Below are 21,186 nucleotides of genomic sequence, written 5' to 3'. Positions count from 1 at the left end.
GCAAGTCCTAGGCTCTGTGGTTTAACCCACAGCGCCACCCGCATCCCTATAATCTGCCGTAAGGAGTTGCTAATAACTTTTATCCTCTGCATAGCATTATCTGCAAGTATGGAGATGGAGGGGAAATGGCTGCCTCTGCTTTCATAACTTTTGACATAACCTGCCCCATGTCCCGATGTCATTACACCTTCTATTTCCCTGCCAACCGATGATATAAAGTAGAGGGAGAGAAATGCACTGTGTAAGAACAGGAAGTCATGTGGTAGGAACTGAAAGGGATCACCCTTTGGGGCAGCAATCCCATGTTTTTCTTGGAGAGTGTGTGGAAAATAAGGAGCGTAGGAGGACACCAACTTACCATCACAGTTATGTAGAAGATTCTTACTCTGCTTGGAATGCTCCTCTTCCTCCGGGATGGTTTCCATAAGTTGGTAGCCCTTGTAGCTTGAGTAGAGTCCATGGGATGTCAAGGGATCATCATCCAGATACTGATCTGAGAAGGTGGAGCTGCTCTTGTCTCCTTCGTGCCAACGAAGACCCAGGTCTGAAGCACAGGAAGACTCCAGAGAAGTAGGGTCATGAGCAGATGATGAGAAGTCATCAGATTCTCCACTCTCCTGGCTAAAGGTACTTCCATCGTCTGAAGCTTCAGAGTAACGTTCGTAAGACCCATCATCGCTGTCTTCTAAGCCCTCGTCTCCTTCTTCGGTGGGATGGGGATCCGCTTTGCTTCCCAGGTTGGCGAAGGAAGAAGATATGGAGTCGCCTGCTTCTTGGACAGCCTCATACACCCGAGACATCCATGAGGACAAGGGCTGGAAGAAACTCTGGGCATCCTGGGCAGACATGCTTTTTTGAACACCATGAACAAGTAAAGTGATGGGTCATAAACTCCAGCTGTTCATCTCTGCCAGCATGCCAGACTCAGAGGTCTGTGAGCTACAGAATAAGCATTGCAAAAGGTTATCAAAATATTGCCTGCCCCCCTTTTAACCTTTGTTAGACTACTAAAATTATCCAAGCTGAGAGAAAGAAAGAGAGCACAGAAAAGAGACCACACACCACAAAGCAGAAGGAGAGAATGCTTTCACCCAAATTCGCAACGCAACCAGGGATTCACCAAACCGAAAGCACAGGATGAATGTCGAAAGTTAATCTATAACTAGATAGTGCAAGGGATGGTTCAAATCATGCTTCCAGGTTCCCCAAATAACAATAAAGCAGATAGTGTTGGGGTGGATGCAGAGTTTAAATTCCCTCGCTGAACACAGCAGATGGATGGGAATGTAAATCGTACACTCCCCATTCAACAGTTGGTTGATCGGCTGGGGTGGCTGCATGTGCCTATACACGTGTGTATATGTTTGCGAGTGTTCATGTGCAGGATAGCCACAGCCATTGCTGGCATGTGGCCAGCAGAGGATTGGCAAAGGGGGATCAAGACCCTTCCTCCGTTCCTGATGTAATTGGAAGGCCACAGTTTAGCAGAAGCAATAGTTTGCCGCTGCATCCAAACCAATAAACTAGGGTTTCTATTTACCCTGCAAACCATCGTTTTAAATTCTGGTACGGAGGTTGGGTGCAAATTACAGTTTGCTAGGTTGGTTGTAACAGCAAATTATGGTTTGCATTGATCAGTGAGTGAGTGAGTGAGTGAGTGAGTGAGTGAGTGAGTGATTCTGAGCACATGAAGGAAGGAGCCTAAGGCTCAGTTGCATAATGTCTTTTCATGCCAGCTGAACCAGTATTTGCTACACTTGCTGTCTCTAATCCTCTGGTATGAAGTTCCCCATAATTTCAAATAAAACTGTCTTGGAATCTGAAACAAAGTGGCTCACCACCAAATAATTGTTTCCCATTAATCATACTCCTGTTTAGGTTTTATTTTCATCCCAACCCTTTTAAGACCATGTGCTGTGCCTTAGAGGAAAAGGAACGGCAACAATTAATCGCATTCTCCATTGTTTCCGATGCATTAAAAAAAAGGAAGCAAACTCTATATTGTACAAATCTAACACCCATTGTTCATTAACGGCTAGGAGCAGGTTCTAAAATGCAAGGTTGCCATACAGAGCAAATGTGCTGGAACGGTACAAAATGCACAATCGCCGAAGTCTCTGGAATACCTGAGCGCAAAACAAGACTTCCTGCAAAAGCAGATGCAAAAGGGTTGTTCAGCCTGAACTGATAGAAACTCGAACAACCCAGGGAGGGGATCTGTGTGTTAGGCTTGCAGGCTTAATGGAATAGCTCAGTAGAAGAGCATGCAGAAGGCCTTGGTTCAATCCTCAGAGCTCTCTAAGGAAGCAGGGAGAGAACTTTTACAGCGGCGTAGCGTGGGTTGTCAGCACCCGGGGCAAGGCAAGTAATTTGCGCCCCCTAACCCGGGGCAAGGCAAGTAATTTGTGCCCCCTAACCCGGGGCAAGGCAAGTAATTTGCGCCCCTAACCCCTAACCTGCCGCCGCTGCCAGCTTCTTCTTGCTGCTGCCTGGGCTGGGGTATTTACGGTAAGGTAGCCACGGTGGCGGGTCCGTGTCAGGTGATCTGAGGCGAGTTGCCGCTGGCACTGGCGCCCAAACGACACCGCTTGCCCGGAGGAGGGCAGAGAGGCGAGGAAAATGTAACATGGCCCAGCAGCTGCAGCAGCAGCGGCGGCGGCGGGGCTGTGAGGAGGAGCTGCCTGGTGCGCCCTGACGCGCGGGGACCGCGGCGAGCGCTGAGAGCCGCTGCCTGCCGGATGCCTTCAGCCCGGACGCGCGCACAGCTCGTCGGTTGCGCGATACATGGGGCTCTGCTACAGCCTGCGCCCGAGGCTCTTCGGTGACTCCGGAGGCGGCGAGCGCGCCCCCCCCCCCAGATGTTGCGCCCGGTGCGGCCGGCCCCCCCTGCACCCCCCACGCTACGCCACTGAACTTTTATAATCACCCAGTGCAACAACAAGGGGTTTTTTGTGTGTGTTTGTGTGTGTGTTTTTAAAGGAGACTAATTGTACGTTGAGCAGACAGTCAGCACATGATAAGCACATACCCTCTGACTTTCCTCAGATGAAAAATAGGGACATTTCTCACTCCCTGCAAATGACCCTCCTTGACCCCCCCCCCCATTTTTTTTGTCCCTCCTCAGCCTACAGAGCATTTTCTGTCAGAAGAAGCCTGAATGCCACCATGGCTTCACCAACGGGACACAGCACACAAGCCCTCCACCGTCCCGAGAAAACTACTTAATCCCAATTTTGTTTTAATTTATTTAGGAGGGAGGCAAGATTGGGCACGGATGCACGAAGCATTTAATAATAATAATAATAATAATAATAATATTAATAATAATAATAATAATAATAATAATAATAACAAAACAACAATAACAACAACAACAACAACAATAATAATAATAACAACAACAACAACTCCTTGTAAATAATAATAATAATAATAATAATAATAATAATAATAATAATAACAACAACTGCTTGTCCTTTCTTCCCTCTCAGGGAGGCCCTGGCCTCTGCATGCCCCTCAGAGCTGGCACATCTCACGGGGCTGGGCCTCAGTACCGGCAACTTCTCCTCTTCTTTGCCTGATCTCCATCAGCCATTACAAGCTGCTTTTCCAGCTGCACTGGTGGAGTACAGGGTCAGGTTTAAGGTGCTGGTTTTGACCTTTATAGCCCTTCACGGCCTAGGACCCTGGTACCAATGGACGCCTCTCCCGGTATGCCCCGCGGAGGAGCTTAAGGTCCATAAATAGCAACACCCTAGATGTCCTGGGCCCTAAGGAAGTCAGATTAGCCTCAACCAGAGCCAGGGCCTTTTCAGTGATGGCTCCGGCCTGGTGGAATGCTCTGTCTCATGAGACCAGGGCCCTGCAGGATCTGATTTCCTTCCGCAGGGCCTGTAAGACAGAGTTGTTCCGGCCGGCCTTTGGCTTGGAATCAACTTGATCCCCTCCCCCTCTTTCCTTTTTCCTTTCTCCTTCTGTGTCTGGGACTTCCTTGGCTTTTTTTCTGGCCCACGTAAGACCAGTCTGGATAGTTGGCCTTGATGAAGATTTGACGTTTTCATCCCCAAAAACTTTTTGATTTGAGTTTCTACTGAAATGAGGCTGCATTTTAATGTTCTATTCTAATCTTGTTTTTAAGTTGTATTTTAATCAATTGTTTTATACCTGGTGTTATCTGCCCTGAGCCCGGTCTTGGCTGGGGAGGGTGGTGTATAAATAAATTATTTTATTTTATATTATTATTATTATTATTATTATTATTATTATTATTGGAAGAGGCCAGCAGCGGTGACCATAAAGAGCCAACGGGATATTCCATCAGAAGCAAATCAGAAACTGAGATGGCTTTTGTAATTCCAGGACTCTCCCTGAAAAATAGGGTCCCTGGATGGTATGTCTGGATGAGCTCTTTGGCCTAGAAATTCAGAACCAACTGGATATGGGAGAAGCACCCACATTTATTTATTTCAGCCTTCCTTAACCCGAAGCTTTTGACTACAACTCCCATCAGAAAGCACAACCAACCATTAGGGGGATGAGAGCAGCAGCCCTTCAACATTTGGAGGAGATTGAGTTGGGGAAACCTAGTTCACGGATCTGCCCCGCTGACAGTGACGGGAGAAGGGGACTAAATCTTTTCCCCAAAGTTGCACAGGGGTGAATCTTTCCCCTGCCTGAACCTCACCTCCTAGTGCTTTGTATAAGCTAAACAAGATATAGCTTAGGGCCCCACTCTCTTGGGGGCCCCAAAAAATTTAAAGGGGGGGGAAACTGGATGCACATTTCCAAAATATAAGATAAAAAAACCTAAAAAACCACAATTATTATTCCATGTTATAGCAAGTTTCGAGAGACTAGATTATGAGTCTTTGTAATTTGTGTTTCTAAAGGAACTTTTGTTATTGCCAAATGCCAATGTGTTTGCATTATTAAGTTTGTTATGAATAAAAAATCATTTTAAGTTAGAGCTTAATAATTATTTCACTATTCATATACTTCTTCTTAATTGTATTTCACTATTAATATACTTCTTCTTAATTGTATTTCAGTTCAACAATTACTTTGATAAAATACATATTTTGTTATGTGCAAATCGCTTTAGATACAGTACCTATTAGGTCCATAAATTACCATATAGCATATATTCAACACAAAAAACAGCAACAATTTGTTGTTGACAAAGGACAGCTGGACATATAAAGGGCCACATTATCTTCAGTAGCTTAGGACCTCATTAAACCTAAATCAGGCCCTGTTGTCACTGTGGCCCATTTGCCCCCTAAAGTAAAGGTAAAGGGATCCCTGACCATTAGGTCCAGTCATGACCGACTCTGGGGTTGCGGTGCTCATCTCGCTTTATTGGCCAAGCGAGCCGGTGTACAGCTTCCGGGTCATGTGGCCAGCATGACTAAGCCGCTTCTGGTGAACCAGAGCAGCACACGGAAATGCCGTTTACCTTCCCACCAGAGTGGTACCTATTTATCTACTTGCACTTTGACGTGCTTTCGAACTGCTGGGTTGGCAGGAGCAGGGACCGAGCAACGGGAGCTCACCCTGTCGCGGGGATTCAAACCGCCGACCGTCTGATCGGCAAGCCCTAAGCTCAGTGGTTTAACCCACAGTGCCATCCACATCCCTATTTTCCCCCTAATCTGGTTCAAATACCAGAAGTGAGTTTGATTGGGAGGAAACTGGGAGGGGCTGGAGTGGAGGATGCAAAGCAGGGAAGATTTCGCTCCCCTAAACTGCACATCCTTTCGTTACTAAAGTCGCCCCCACTTTCCTTTCATTATGTGAAAGCAGCAGAGGCAGATGAACAAATGGGAGCGCCCCATCGCATCCTAAATGTGGTCCCCAGACTTGATATGTGGTTTCAGAAGAGGTGTCAAATTTCCTTCAAGATAGAGCATGCATGAGCACAAAGGCTGTTTGGGTCAAATTCCTCTTCCTCTTGGTACATCCATTACAACCCCCATCCCAAGACAACAGAGCGAACAGGTAAATGTTCTAAATAGGTTTGACATCACCTTGCCCATTTTAGCGAAAAGGAAAAACTGTTTCCTACTTCAGTTTCCCAGTATAATTCATAAGCAGCAGCACTGTCTCTATATATACACACCCAAGGCTACAACAATAAAAATGCCATCTTTCTCCCACAGTACAGGTTGCGGTTCAAGGCGATATGAGCCTTTCCATTATAAATACCACATTTTAAAGGATTTACTTGTCAATCATGTAAGAATTACTTTCAAATGCTAATCACTATAGCGTGCAGGCAAGTCTTCTCAGCCCCAGCCCCCCCCCCTTTTCCTCCCACTTTCCTCAGTTTTTAAAACCTACCCTGTTTATTAATAATTCACATTTTTTAAAAGCTTTGGTAAATATATGTTTGCACTGCCGTCTGTGGCAGCTCCAAAAAGCACCGACGCCCACAACGCAGCGAAGGAGAGATGTTGTCATTTTATCTTATTTTTTAAGGCCCTCGCATTGCAATACTTGTCGGGAGAAAGAAAGACTTTGCAAAGCTTTCAACAAAGGGAGCTTTTAAACAGAGCGATATCGGTGTTTGTGTAACAGTGAGAGCGTGGCGGAGAACAAAACAAAAGGCTAATGCGAGCCCCACAAGCTACGCGATGCAAGACCTCTCCTCACATTTCTGGAAACGGGTACAAATCCATGAGAGGGGAAGGAGCAGGGACGCCTTTCCCTGCACTGCTTCCCAGTCCCAACTGCTGGCCTTCCTTGTGGCATAGGAATATATAACAGGATCAGGCCACACCCCACTTCATCCAGTATCCTGTTCCTAAAGCTGCCAACCAAATGCTAAATGGGATTCTGCAAGCAGGACCTGAGGGCAAGAGTGAGCTCTCCCAGAGGCATAGCAAGGGTGGGAACCGTAGCCCTGAGGCACAGATTTTTCGAGGGCACATTTTGGTGCACCCACCCCAGGCGCCATGAAAACACGCTCCCCCCGACATTGAGCTCACCACCTGCAATTCCCATGTTGTCAGAGGCAGGTGCCAGGGTCAGGTCAAAAATAACTCACAAAGCATCAGTGTAGTTACCGTATTTTTTGCTCTATAAGACTCACTTTTTCCCTCCTAAAAAGTAAGGGGAAATGTGTGTGCGTCTTATGGAGCAAATGCAGGCTGTGCAGCTATCACAGAAACCAGAACAGCAAGAGGGATTGCTGTTCTGGCTTCTGTGACAGCTTTCACTGTGCAGCAATCCCTCTTGCTGTTCTGGCTTCTGAGATTCAGAATATTTTTTTTCTTGTTTTCCTCCTCCAAAAACTAGATGCGTCTTCTGGTCTGGTGCGTCTTATAGAGCGAAAAATACGGTAACTCTTTGTTCAAAGAAACCAAACTGCTCAGGCCCAAGTGAGCCCAAGTAACTCTTCCCAGTAGATCGCAGTTTCCCAGATTTGGGTCTCTGGCTGTTTTCGGACTACAACTCCCATCGTCCCTAGTGAGCAGGACCAGTGGTCAGGGATGATGGGAACTGTAGTCCAAAAACAGCCGGAGACCCAAATTTTGCAAACCCTGCAGTTGATCTTGCCCAACCGTAACCCTAACCCTACCTCCAACCCTAATCCTAACCCTAAACCCAACCTTAACCTAACCCTACCTCCAACATTGACCCTAAACCTAACCCTACCGCCCAATGCCAAAGAAGCAGGAGGAGAACAGCCATCACCAAGTAGAAAGCACCCAAAAGGAAACACCATCAATTTCGAATGTGGCTGTTGCCTCACATCCAAGACACCCCAGAAGACAAGAATAAAATATAGGAATTATTATTCCAGCATTATTATGAAATTTTACCATTTACTCTCGTAGAACTCACTGCTGTCAGAGCAAACGTAATGGCTGCATTGGCATGTCACGGTAAGCCATAGTTTAGTGTGGCATTCACAAGCCGGAATGAGCCGAAGTGAGCCCCACCTGCCCTAGATGGCCCCCTTTTGTCTTCCCCTCTGGTCCAGAGCACAACCTCTCCGCTTGTCATTGGTGGGGCTTATAAAACACTCTGGTCACTTCCAAAGCAAGTCAACTCCAAGCCTTGGTTAAACAAACCTGAGTTTATAAACCACAAACCCCTGTTTGCATTCAAAAAATTCAAAATATTCAGCAGAAATGAAGCAAAATGCTGTTGGGAGTCCTCTTCCTGGAGAATTTGTGCAAGCCTGAAACTCACATGGGATCATTCCAGCTTCTGCATGACACAGTACAGTGGTACCTCAGGTTAAGTATTTAATTCGTTCCGGAGGTCCATTCTTAACCTGAAACTGTTCTTAACCTGAAGCACCACTTTAGCTAATGGGGCCTCTGCTGCTGCCGCACCACGGGAGCCCGATTTCTGTTCTCATCCTGAAGCAAAGTTCTTAACCTGAAGCACTATTTCTGGGTTAGCGGAGTGTGTAACCCGAAGCGTATGTAACCTGAAGCGTAGGTAACCTGAGGTGCCACTGTAATAATAATAATAATAATAATAATAATAATAATTTTATTATTATACCCCACTCATCTGGCTAGGTTTCCCTAGCCACTCTGGGTGGCTTGCAGCATATCTAAAAACATAAACAACAGGATGAGGAGCTGCTAAATGGCATCATCCAGACCTCTTTATCTGCCCTTACGTTTTTTGCCCCACCTACTTTTACCTCTGGCCCCTCCCACCACTAGCATGTGGACCCTGGAAGGTTGCCCACAGAAAAATGTGGCCCTCAGAATCATACACCTGTGGAATTGGAAGGGGTCCAAATCGACCCAAACTACAAGCCCCCTGCCCAGAGGTGTCATCTTCTCAAGTTGATTGAGGGGAACTGATGGGATGCCCTAACTTCGCAAGCAGCCAGGGGGTGGAACTAAACACCCTCTGAACGTTGAGGGGGCCCTTCTGCCCCTCAAAAAAACACTGGGGGGGGCAAAACTGCCTTGGCCTCTAGAAGCCAGTACGTATGCCTCCTGCAGTACAGGAATCTGAACTAATCATTCAGGACCGAGGTGGAAAAGGTTCCCCATCATGGCTAATTGATGGCTCTTTCGTGTGACGTGCAAATGTGGCCAACGGGTGCCAGAAAGCAAAAGATAGCAGTTCCAATCAATTTAGAGTTTTGCTAAAAGCGGGAGATTTCGATCTATTCCTTAAAATTACTTGGATTTCTTTTAAGGAGTTTGGCGGTACTTACCAAGGCTCTCGTGAACGGCCGACTTCTCTTTGTAGCGTTTACGTTTCCCGCGTTGTTCCAAGCAGGGGAGGCCCCCGATCTTCTCAAAGCACAGCTTCTTGTTGATGAAGAGGAAGAGGACCGCAAAGAGGACGATGAAGACCCCGACAGCTGAGAGGAACCCAATCGCTTCAGGAGTAACTGGCGGCGAGGAAAAGCACAAGGCGTTAAGCTGGCGCTTTGCAGGGTCATGTCGGCAAATGGGCGTTCCCAGGCGTGCATTTGCAGCGACGGTGACAACGCAGAGGGATTAAGCATTTGTAAAAAGAGGCAGGATTCCCGAGGGAGCCGCAGGAAAGGGTAGGAAAAGAACAGGCCTGTTGCCTTTGTGCCCAGCTTGACGGCGTAACTGTAACCATGTCTACTCAGAAGGAAATCCTATGGAATTTGATGGCTGTCATGCCCAGGTAAGTGACATTAATGGTGTTCCATCTCCTTTGAACACAGAAGGTCCTTGGCAACTCTCGGGAGGGCTGTGAGGGAACCCCACCTGAAATCTTGAAATGCCCCTGTCTGGCAATGTTGACAATACTGAACTACATGAACCAATGGTTGGACTCAGCCAAAGGCAGATTCCTATGGTCCTCAGCAAGTTTAGGGTAGCAGCCTGACAGGTGTACAGGTATATGCCTCCTGGTCTTTGATTTGCTCTAGGAGCTGTATGGGCAATCTACCTGGAAGATGAATTGTCTTTCGAGGAGTTAATGATCTGGCATGGTTACCTTTCCTGCCTCTGTTCCTTCCCCCTCCCTGACTCTTGATAAGCTCTTTGATGGCATAAGAACAGCCTTTAATGTCCTAATCCAGGCATCCCCAAACTCAGCCCTCCAGCTGTTTTTGGGACCACAACTTCCATCATCTCTAGCTAACAGGACCAGTGGTCAGGGATGATGGGAATTGTAGTTCCAAAACATCTGCAGGGCCGAGTTTGGGGATGTCTGTCCTAATCCATGGGTAGGCAACCTAAGGCCTGGGGACCACATGCAGCCCAATCGCCTTCTGAATCCGGCCCACGGACAGTCCGGGAATCAGCGTGTTTTTACATGAGTAGAATATGTCCTTTTATTTAAAATGCATCTCTGGGTTATTTGTGAGGCCTGCCTGGTGTCTTTACATGAGTAGAATATGTCCTTTTATTTAAAATGGGACATAGGAATTCATTCATTTCCCCCCCCCCAATATATATATATATATATATATATATATATAGTCCAGCCCCCCACAAGGTTTGAGGGACAGTGAACCGGCCCACTGCTGAAAAAGTTGGAAGTGATAGTGCTAGGTACCTTCTCTGATGTTGGACATTGTTTTGAGAAAGTGAGGCATTGGGAGGGGGTGGTTAATGAATGATCTGCACATAGCCAGTCGGGCAAGCCACACAGGCTAGCTATCTATAGATCGGGTGGTTGTGGGCAGAGTTTTTGAGAAACTCGTGTTCCAACTGTGGGGCTGTGCAAACTGAGGCTACCTGGGAGAGTCACTTTGCCGCTTCTTGAGGGCTTCCAATTGGCAGATGCAAGTGCTTGCTTGGTATGTATATATTGCTTGCTGTTTAGAATAAAATCTTTCAACTTCTCACTCACTTGTGTCTTTTTATTACTTCTGAATCTCATTTTAAAAGAACCACCTTGCATTTGGCAAGACAGAGAAAATGTTCCCACTATTCTGAGTCCTTGCCTTCTGTCCCACTTAGGGACAGAAAAGGACTGAGGATGTCAACCCAGAAGGAACATTAGAGAAGCACAAACAGCTCCTCTCTGGGAGCAGAGAGTGCCTGATTAAGGTGCCTCCGCCCCCCACCAATCGATGTGACAACTGAATTGAAGCAATGGCGGGGCATGCCTTCACCACTTAGAAGTCCTGTCTCTTTGTCTCCTATTTTAGCTGTGGCACCCCTTTTGTGTTGTCCCACACACATATACATGTGACAGCTAGTTTGCCACTGGTGCCAAGGCGCTTTCTGAAAATTCCAAACGTACCCACTAGGGTCGCTAGCCCCTGGCTTAGCTTAAGCAAAGCGGTGGTCTCATGTGCCTTCTTGACCCACCCACCACCCCCTTTGTTGCTGTGGTTGGCATCCGTCTGTCTCAACAGACCATGGAGTGCGCCTCCGGACATGAAGTCAAACTGCTGCATTAGCAGCACTAAAGCACCTTAAGGTCCATAAATAGCAACACACTAAAGGTCCCGGGCCCTAAGGCAGTCAGATTAACCTGAACCAGGGCCATGGCCTTTTCAACACTGGCTCTGGCCTGGTGGAACGCTCTGTCTCATGAGACCAGGACCCTGCAGGGTCTGATTTCTTTCTGCAGGGCCTGTAAGACAGAGTTGTTCCACCTGACCTTTGGCTTGGAATCAACTTGATCCCCTCCCCCTCTTTCCTTTTTCCTTCTGTGATGGAACTCCTATTTGGGGACTTCCCTGGCTTTTTTCTGGCCCACGTAGTTGCCAGTCTGGATAGTTTGCCTTGGTGAAGACTAGACGTTTTCACCCCCAAAAAGTTTTTGATCTGAGTTTCTACTGAAATGAGGCTGCATTTTAATGTTGTTATTAAGTTGTATTTTAATCGATTGTTTTAATACCTGGTGTTAGCCGCCCTGAGTCCAGTCTTGGCTGGGGAGGGCAGGGTATAAATAAATTTTATTATTATCATTATTATTATGTGGCACGCCCCCCCCCCTGCAGAACGCAAGCCTGGGTGGTATTTATGGAGGTTCTGGGCTGCCCAGATGACGAGACCCGCCCCTCCCAGCCTGGCTCATGTGGTCCAAAGGAAAGCAGAACAAGACACTGAGCACCAGCTTGGCTACAGGAGCTGATGGAAGGAGGCATTCAAGGCACCATCCACCCATTTTAAGGATTTGTGTAGGGTTTACTCCTGAGCCTTTTCTACTGCCGAAGATTTCCTGGAAGGCAGCAGAGATTCAGGATCAGAGTTTCCCTTCTCCTAGATGGGCTCCCTTCCCAGGTTGACGAGCCCCACCCGCCCCTCACTTCCCTCTACAGCACATTCAGAAACCGCCTTCTTGACCGCTGGACCCACGATTGCTTTGTCTGCTAGAGCCGGTCTTTGCATGAAGGGAAATCCCTAACTCATCGAGGGTTTGAGACCTGTCGGCTACCCTCACCTGGTTTAGCCGGCCAGTTGAAGCAGTTTCTGGGATATGCTTAAATGTAATGCCCAGCGAAGATCACAGAAGCTAGAAGTACAGGAATGGGATATATATCACTGCCCTACCCCAATGAGTTTCTTGTCCTGCTCCATGACAGGCAATCAGTTAAATATATCATGTGACCAAGAAAGAAAGAAAGCTAAAAACTCCACAGAATGAATTATACAAAGCGAGAAATTACACAACCGTTCTAGAATTCCGTAATTTTTACAGGTTGCAGAAACCAGCCTTTCCTGGTGCAGGAGTGGGAGAAAGCTGCTAGCCACCATGCCCAAAAATTGCTCACTCTAGGAAAATTGACTATGCACCCCAAGATTTGGGATCTTCTCCAAACCTGTGCAAAAGATTTGCAGGGTTTTTGTTTTTTTGCAGAGAAACTCCTGTGTTTTGCAGCACTCGCTCATTCAGCAAAGGAGATGGTCTTGGAAGCATGCAAGGCACAAATATCAGTGGCAGTCTATTGCTACCACCACAGCTTTCATTTAAAAGAAAAAAAGGGGGAGGGACTTTTTTAAGTGCACACAAAGCAATTCCTCAACTGCATCAGAGGGAGATTCAATCCGTGCACATTTAACTTGGGGGGGCAGCAGCATTGTCAGCCAAGGCTCCTTTTAATGCCAGTTTCATTCCCGACTTTTGGGGTAGGAGGTAGAGCAGAGATAATAGGGAAGCTCGCGTTACTGGTACTTTTCCAATTAGAAACCCACCACCACCCAATCAGCGGCCCATAAACTGTTCTTATGCCGTTTGCGCTAATTGAATTTCATTATACATTTGGAGCAACACATTATTTCCCTGCTGGTTCCTATAGCACCCTTCATAACGAGGGGCTAATTATATAGCGTGTGTATTTGCATGCACACACACACACACAAGACTGAACACCAAGAGAACTTGTGTGGGCCGTAGCTCTGAGGAAAGGCTGCGTGGAGCAGACTTGGGCAATCTTGCACTGGGTTTAATGCACAACGCCTCTGCCAGCAGCATAAACTGTGCACAGGTGGCACCGGGATGGGCTGTACCTCAGATGCCGTGCACACAGAAAGCCGACGGTTCGATCCCTGGGATCTCCAGGAAGGACTGGGAGAAATCCTTGCTAACCACCTGCTGTTCCACTCCCAGGAACACAGGAAGTTGTTTTATAAAATAGTCAGCCCATGGGTCCAATTAGCTTGGTACTATCTACACTGACTGGCAACCATTTTCCAGGGTTTTCATAGCTGTCAGCTTACAGATTTGAAAATAAGGGACCAGCAGCCTTGAAAATAAGGGATCAGCAGCCAAAATAAGGGATTTTCCGAACACAGGTATGTTCAACTTCTGAGCCCCTCTGGGCCAAAGGCAGAAAGCCCAGCCAGCAGCCAAACGAAGCCTCAAGCGGTGGTTCCCACAGCGCAGCAACCCGGCAAAGGGGATGCAGCAAGGAAAACCACTGTCACCGTCACCTCTCCGCTGGGAAGCGCTGAGCAAAGGTGAGTCCCCAGGCAACGTGGTTGATTTGATCAGCACAAGGCATGCAAGCTCCACCCCCCCAGTCGTTCTTAGACTCCTTATTGGGTGAGCAATGCAGCCAAGCAACACAGTTGGAGCCTCCCTCCTCCCTGGCCGGCAGGGAGGGAGGGAGAGGAGCTGCTTCCTTTGAAACCCGGGAAATTTAAGAGACATCATCAATAAGGGACAGCAGCAGGACACAGCGCTGGGATAAAGGACTTTCCCACCAAATAAGGGACGGTTGACAGCTATGGGGTTTTAAGCCTTAACTGGAGATGCCAAGGATTCAACTTCGGACTTTATGTATGCAAAGCAGATGCACACACCCCCTCAGCTGGTTCAATCCCCAGTATCTCCAGGAAAAACCAGCAAGAGAGTCTTGCATCCACACGAAAGCTTATACCAGAACAAACTTAGTTGGTCTATAAGATGCTACTGGACATTCATTATTATTATTATTTTATTTCGACTGCGCCAGACCAACACAGCTACCTACCTGAATCTAGACTAATAATAATAATAATAATTTATTATTTATACCCCACCCATCTGGCTGGGCTTCCCAGCCACTCTGGGTGGCTTCCAACAAAACATTAAAATACAGTAATGCATCAAACATTAAAAGCTTCCCTAAACAGGGCTGCCTTCAGATGTCTTCTAAAAGTCTGGTAGTTGTTGTTCTCTTTGACATCTGGTGGGGGGCATTCCACAGGGAGGGTGCCACTACCGAGAAGGCCCTCTGCCTGGTTCCCTGTAACTTGGCTTCTCACAGTGAGGGAACCGCCAGAAGGCCCTCGGCGCTGGACCTCAGTGTCTGGGCAGAACGATGGGGGTGGAGACGCTCTTTCAGATATACTGGACCGAGGCCGCTTAGGGCTTTAAAGGTCAGCACCAACACTTTGAATTGTGCTGGGAAACGCACTTATATAAGCAAGTTATATGATGTTAGTCTTTGAGGTGCGGCAGGACTCTGCTGTGTTTGCTGCAGAAGGCTACTCCTCTGGAAATATTTATCCAGGGCGATTGGCTGCATGGGGACAGAGTTCAGCACACAAGCAGCTGAACGTGCCACAGGCTCTGCAATGGCTTCTGTTGGTGATGTCCACAGTAAAAATAGAAATATGGAAGCAGATTGGCCCACGTACTGATTAGTCCTAGAAATAGATAAAGACAAGCCTACATTGAAAAAATACGAGGGAATTATAAGTCACCTAACAGATTGGTTGGGATGCAGGTGGCACTGTGAGTTAAACCACAGAGCCTAGGACTTGTCGATCAGAAGATCGGCAGTTCAAATCCCCACGACGGGGTGAGCTCCCGTTGCTCGGTCCCTGCTCCTGCCAACCTAGCAGTTTGAAAGCACGTCAAAGTGCAAGTAGATAAATAGGTACCACTCCGGCAGGAAGGTAAACGGTGTTTCCGTGTGCTGCTCTGGTTCGCCAGAAGTGGCTTAGTCATTCTGGCCACATGACCCAGAAGCTGTACGCCGGCTCCCTTGGCCAATAAAGCGAGATGAGCGCCGCAACCCCAGAGTCGGTCACGACTGGACCTAATGGTCAGGGGTCACTTTACGTTTACCTAACGGATTGGTTACAATATTTTCAGTTACAGCAAAGATTGGCCATGGATTTAAAACAAGGAATTGCAAAAGAAACATCTAAATTTGAAAGAGAATTAATTTTTATCAAAGGAAAAAATATTTCACGAATCTACGATTACCTTTTGGAATGGGAAACAAAAGAAGAACAAGTCAAGGCAGTTATGGTGAAATGGGCACAGGATTTTGGATGCAGGCTCAGTGCAGGCATTGAAACAAACTCATGGTGACAGCATATACAGCATATATGGCCCTCTCTGAGTGTTCACTCTTAGCAGTACAGTGGTACCTCAGGTTACAGACGCTTCAGGTTACATACGCTTCAGGTTACAGACTCCGCTAACCCAGAAACAGTACCTCAGGTTATGAACTTTGCTTCAGGATGAGAACAGAAATCGCGCGGTGGCAGCGGGAGGCCCCATTAGCTAAAGTGCTACCACAGGTTAAGAACAGTTTCAGGTTGAGAACGGACCTCTGGAATGAATTAAGTTCTTAACCCGAGGTACCACTGTAGAGGAAGTTGTCTTGGAAAGTCTCATCCATCATGCCGGCAACTGATGCTCTAAGCCTAATCCACAGCTCTAAGACAAGTGCATTCAGGATAGTTCAGGACAGATGGTCAGCTAAGGTTGCAGGTTTGATCCCTGTGCGGGACAGCTGCATATTCCTGCACTGCAGAGGGATAAACTACATGTTCCTCAAGTCCTTTCCAACTCTGTAATTCTATGATTTGAACGGTGGCCCCAAGTGCTTTGGCTTACCAGTAGTACATGTGAAAAGGATCTAGGGGTCTTGGTGGACCACAAGCTTAACATGAGTCAATGGCGTGATGCAGCAGCAAAAAAGGCAAATGCTATTCTAGAGTCCAGATCAAGGGAAGTCATAGAACCACTCTATTCTGTTTTAGTCAAACCACACCTGGAGTCCTGTATCCAATTCTGGTTGCCACAATTTAAGAAGGAGGTTGACAAGCTGGAAGGTGTGCAGAGGAGGGCAACCAAGATGATGAAGGGACTGGGAACCAAGCGTTCCTTATGAGGAACGGTTGAAGGAGCTGGGTATGATTAGCCTGGAAAAGAGGAGACTGAGAGGAGATAGGATAGCCATCTTCAAATATCTGAAGGGCTGTCACCTGGTAGATGGAGCAAGCTTGTTTTCTCCTGCTCTGGTGGGTAGGACTCGAACCAGTGGCTTCAAGTTACAAGAAAGGAGATTCTAACTAAACTTTAGGAAGAACTTTCTGACAGTATGAGCTGTTTGACCGTGGAATGGTCTCCCTCAGGAGGTTGTGGACTCTCCTTCCTTGGAGGTTTTTAAGCAGAGGTTGGACAAGACAACTCTTTGAAATCTCTCCTAACTCTACAATTTCATGATTCTATGGTATAGGTCTGCAGTGAATGTATGTTATTTTCACTTCCTGAAAAGATAAACCGCGCCTTCACAGCTGTGGGAGAGTGTGCCCCAAAAACAGCAATTAGCTTTCTGAAAAACAAGGTGCGACCAAGTGACGCGTTGTCAGGTTCTGTGGATCACGCCTGAGCAACGGCAAGGTGGCTAATGCTTTAGCAGAGAGCAAACCAGAGCCCAGCCCAGCACTCTGTGCCAAAGTCAGCGCTGGAATTAAGCTGAGAAACAGCACTGCTTGGTTAGTTAATGCTCGAATAAAGAACATGATGCACCTTGTGCAATATCTGCCAGCCCATTCTCTCAAATCAGCAGGTGAAGCCCTCCTGGTGGTCTCTCCTCTGTATGAGGTAGGTGGTGTGGAGTCCAGGAAAGGGCCTTTTTAGTGGTGGCTCCCTCCTTCTGAGGTGCATCTAGCCCCATCTCTCTATAGCTTTAGGTGGCTAGTCAAGACACACCTTTTTTCAGCAGCTGTTTGGAGGAAGAGGGACCTGAAGGCTGGCGCTATAAGTACCGGTAACTGTGCTTTGCTGGTTTGTGATGTGTTTTTAAGCATTGTGGTGTTTTATGAATTTTTCTTATCTATTGGCCCATTCGTTCTACACTGGCTTGTGCAAAGTTCTCTAAATAAATAAATAGTGCTGCATATGGGGAAATGATGTGCAATTAGCCCACTTTTCCCTTCATCCTTGAAGCAGGCACTTAAATCATTTTATTTTTCAAGGTCAAGAAGAAAGAGCACACAAACCTTCTCCTTGAAAAGTGGCCTCTGCACCTTTAAATGAGTGGTGAGTGATGCTTGCATCATAATTAAAATATGAAAATCCTACTTTTTAAAAACCTGTGTGTTTGCACTTACGGTTGAATTCCCTGAAACAGGCATGTCCAACTTTCAAGAGACTGTGATCTACTCACAGCATAAGAAAACAGGCAGTGATCTACCAAAGTTTTTAGGAAGCCAAAGTTTTTAGGGAACCAGTAGATCGTGATCGACCTGTTGGCCATCACTGCCCTAAAATATGCAAATGGAAACTATGTTGTCTGCCACCTGATAAATGATATACTTTTTTAAAAAACATATTTTGTTTATCTATGAATTGCCTTTTGCACGGCTCAAGGAGGTTTATAATCCTGCAATAAAAACTAACTTAAGTTTGAAAAAAATACAAGAAACAATTAAAATAGGTTTTAAAACCTAATTCTAATATGCATTTTAAAACAATAAACAAAACAAAAAATTCCACCCAATTGGAAAAGCTTATTTGGTTGATTCTGTATTCATCTACTAAAAAGCGGGGGTGGATCAAGCTGGAATAGATTAGTACCTGCAAAATAGTGCAGGTACATGAGTCAAAGCAATCATTCTGAAGCAAGAAACATGCAGTGTTAAGAGGAGGCACACATGCGACTTACCAGCGTTTGTAGAAAAGTCTTTCCTTCCTGTGTCAAAGAGAAACAGGGGGACACTTTTACAACGGTACTTGCCATCTGCCGTTTTTAAAAGTTGTGTATTAAAAATATTTTTTAAAAAATAATAATAATAATAATAATGTTATGCTGCCTGATTAAATGTAGGCACTTTTAGCTGATTGATTGATTCCTCAAACCAATTTATTGATTAAACTCTGGGGCTCTGTCAGACATATCCAGACCGAAAAAGATGGTTTCATAAAATCATAGAATCTTAAGAGTTGGAAGGGACCCGAGGGTCATCTAGTCCAACCCCCTGCAGTGCAGGAATCTCAGCTTAAAGTATCCATGACAGATGGCCATCCAACCTCTGCTTGAAAACCTCCAAGGAAGGAGAGTCCACCACCTCTCGTGGGAGTCTGTTCTGCTGCCGAACAGCTCTTAATGTCAGGACTTTTTCTGAATGTTTCACACGTACAATATTTACGGCTGAAACTCTGCACCAACAGAGTTCATCCACACTTGCATTTACTCTGCTTTTATCCCCCAGGGAAACCTGCAGGTTAGCGCTTAAACCAGGGGTCAGCAAACTTTTTCAGCAGGGGGCCGGTCCACTGTCCCTCAGACCTTGTGGGGGGCCAGACTACATTTTGAAAAAATAAAATAAAATGAACGAATTCCTATGCCCCACAAATAACCCAGAGATGCATTTTAAATAAAAGGACACATTCTACTCATGTAAAAACACGCTGATTCCCGGACCGTCCATGGGCCGGATTTAGAAGGCGATTGGGCCGGATCCAGCCCCCGGGCCTTAGTTTGCCTACCCATGGTTTATCTAAAGTTCCCACTGACTTCAATGGAAATGACTAACACTGGACTGCCTGTTCCTTTGCATTCGAAGGTGTGCAAAAGGGCATGGTTTCTCTTTATGCATGGCGTACAATAGCACGGTCAATGCTCAGTCTATGCTCAGTCAAGCTTCTTTCCTTGAGTGAAAATTACAGCCTGCTCTGCATCCAAGCCTCGCAGCTCATTCTTCTCCTCCTTGCCAATTTGTGTGTTTGTGTGATTGCGATTATCAGGGTCACCTTTGGGGACGGCAGACGGAGTCACACAAACGCCCCGTCCCCTGCAGCAGGCGAGAGGCGATTGCAACAATTCCGTCTCCGGCTTGTTTGAAATAGATAATCAGCCGAGAGAGCTTCTGTCCTGCGAAAACACACACGTTTTATTTCTGGAGTGTTTGCACATTGCGTGTGCCTCACACATGAATAAAAGTGCCACCTGTTTGAGGCCGATAACTGCAGCTCACGATGCGCCGTATCAGTCGCTCGCTGCAACAGCAGGCCGCTTTGTAAAAGCGACGCTCCGGCAGCTCTGACGTGACCCACATTTTGTTAAAACAGCTGCGTGCTGTTCAGTTTGCTTTAATAAGCCTCCGCTTGAGCTTCTCCGAGTTTGCACAGAAGCCCGTTTTTTCTACCCCGATGCGCTGCAGAGATAAGCTTGAAAGTGTGCTGTCAGCACTGGGTGAAAAGTCACGAGTTCAAGGGCGGGGGATCTGGGGAACATCAGGATAGTGGTGGGCTTTGGGGTCCCTGGACAGACCCTCTAAGTGTCCCTATTTTCCAGGGACAGCCCGGATTTACAGAAGCTGTCCTGGTTTCTGATTTGATCTTGGAATATCCCTCTTTTCTTTAGGATGTCCTAATAATAATAATAATAATAATAATAATAATAATAATAATTTTATTTACTGTATTTTTCGCTCTATAAGACACACCAGACCACAAGATGCACCTAGTTTTTGGAGGAGGAAAACAAGAAAAAAAATATTCTGAATCTCAGAAGCCAGAACAGCAAGAGGGATCGCTGCTCAGTGAAAGCAGCAATCCCTCTTGCTGTTCTGGCTTCTGGGATAGCTGCGCAGCCTGCATTCGCTCCATAAGATGCACACACATTTCCTCTTACTTTTTAGGAGGAAAAAAAGTGAGTCTTATAGAGCAAAAAATACGGTATACCCCATCCATCTGGCTGGGTTGCCCCTGACACTCTAGGCGGCTTCCAACACACATAAAAATAGTAACAAAACATCAAAAATTAATAGTAACAATCAGATCCTATATAAAAAGTCACAAAAACTTATTCTCCTATTCTCATTGGAGAAATGTTGATGGGGATGGATTTATGCGACCCTCAAGCCAAGGAGATGAGTAGCCCAGGACGGGGACTTTTAAAATGTTTAATGTTTTGTTGTGTTGTGTTTTTATCTATGTTAGATGCCACCCAGAATGGCTGGGGCGAGCCAGTCAGATGGGCAGGGTATAAATAATAAAATTAGTAGTAGTAGTCTGGAATAGGATGTCCCTATTGGAGGGTATGATATTAAGGATAGGTAGAACATAGACTGGGATCCATATGATTTGCAGTAGATGGGGAAAGGTTCCTTTTCAACAACAAGAGGCTAGTAGCCATTGGTGACCACCAGATATGGGGAAGTCACTCCGTAAGCCATCTCAGCAGAAGAGTGGAGTAAAAATGCTTTGAAATAAGAGCTGGGAAGCTTGCAGCCCTCTAGATATTTCTGGACTCCATCTCCCATCAGCCCTGATCATTGGTCCTGCTGCTGATGGGACTTGAAGTCCAACGATGGCTTGAGGGCCAAAGGCTCCCATTGCTGCTTCAAATAAATGGTAAAAAATGCTTTGAACAAACAAAATGAGAGGAAAGAGTCTCTGTTTCTTGCAGGTGAAACAGGGGGGGAAACCTAGTTTGAAAAATTAAAAACTTGTGCATGCTTTATTCTATGAAAGATTACAAAAAAGCACACTATGAGGAGCATCCAGCAAGTAGGTATAGTTGGTCAAGGGAGCCGTGAA

At 46.3% G+C, this 21,186-nt stretch overlaps 1 protein-coding gene across 5 annotated transcripts in view; it reads right to left on the bottom strand.

The window, feature by feature from the left end:
- SYT16 (synaptotagmin 16) overlaps positions 1-21,186 on the bottom strand; it is a 119,828-nt gene that overhangs the window by 56,055 nt on the left and 42,587 nt on the right. For 3 of the 5 annotated variants that reach the window (XM_079996195.1, XM_079996196.1, XM_079996198.1), the window contains exons 2-3: positions 9,191-9,370; positions 359-939 (exon numbers count right to left, since the gene is read on the bottom strand). In XM_079996195.1, coding sequence (XP_079852321.1) covers positions 359-848 — 490 coding nt within the window. In that variant the 5' untranslated portion in view covers positions 849-939; positions 9,191-9,370. Of the gene's footprint in view, positions 1-358; positions 940-9,190; positions 9,371-18,307; positions 18,335-19,395; positions 19,498-21,186 lie in introns of those variants that run through there. The other 2 variants (XM_079996197.1, XM_079996194.1) reach the window with 2 other exon arrangements.

This window comes from Podarcis cretensis, assembly GCF_951804945.1.
Source record: "Podarcis cretensis genome assembly, chromosome: 1".
Classification (NCBI taxonomy): domain Eukaryota; kingdom Metazoa; phylum Chordata; class Lepidosauria; order Squamata; family Lacertidae; genus Podarcis; species Podarcis cretensis.
This window is presented reverse-complemented; position numbering and strand designations above follow the sequence as displayed.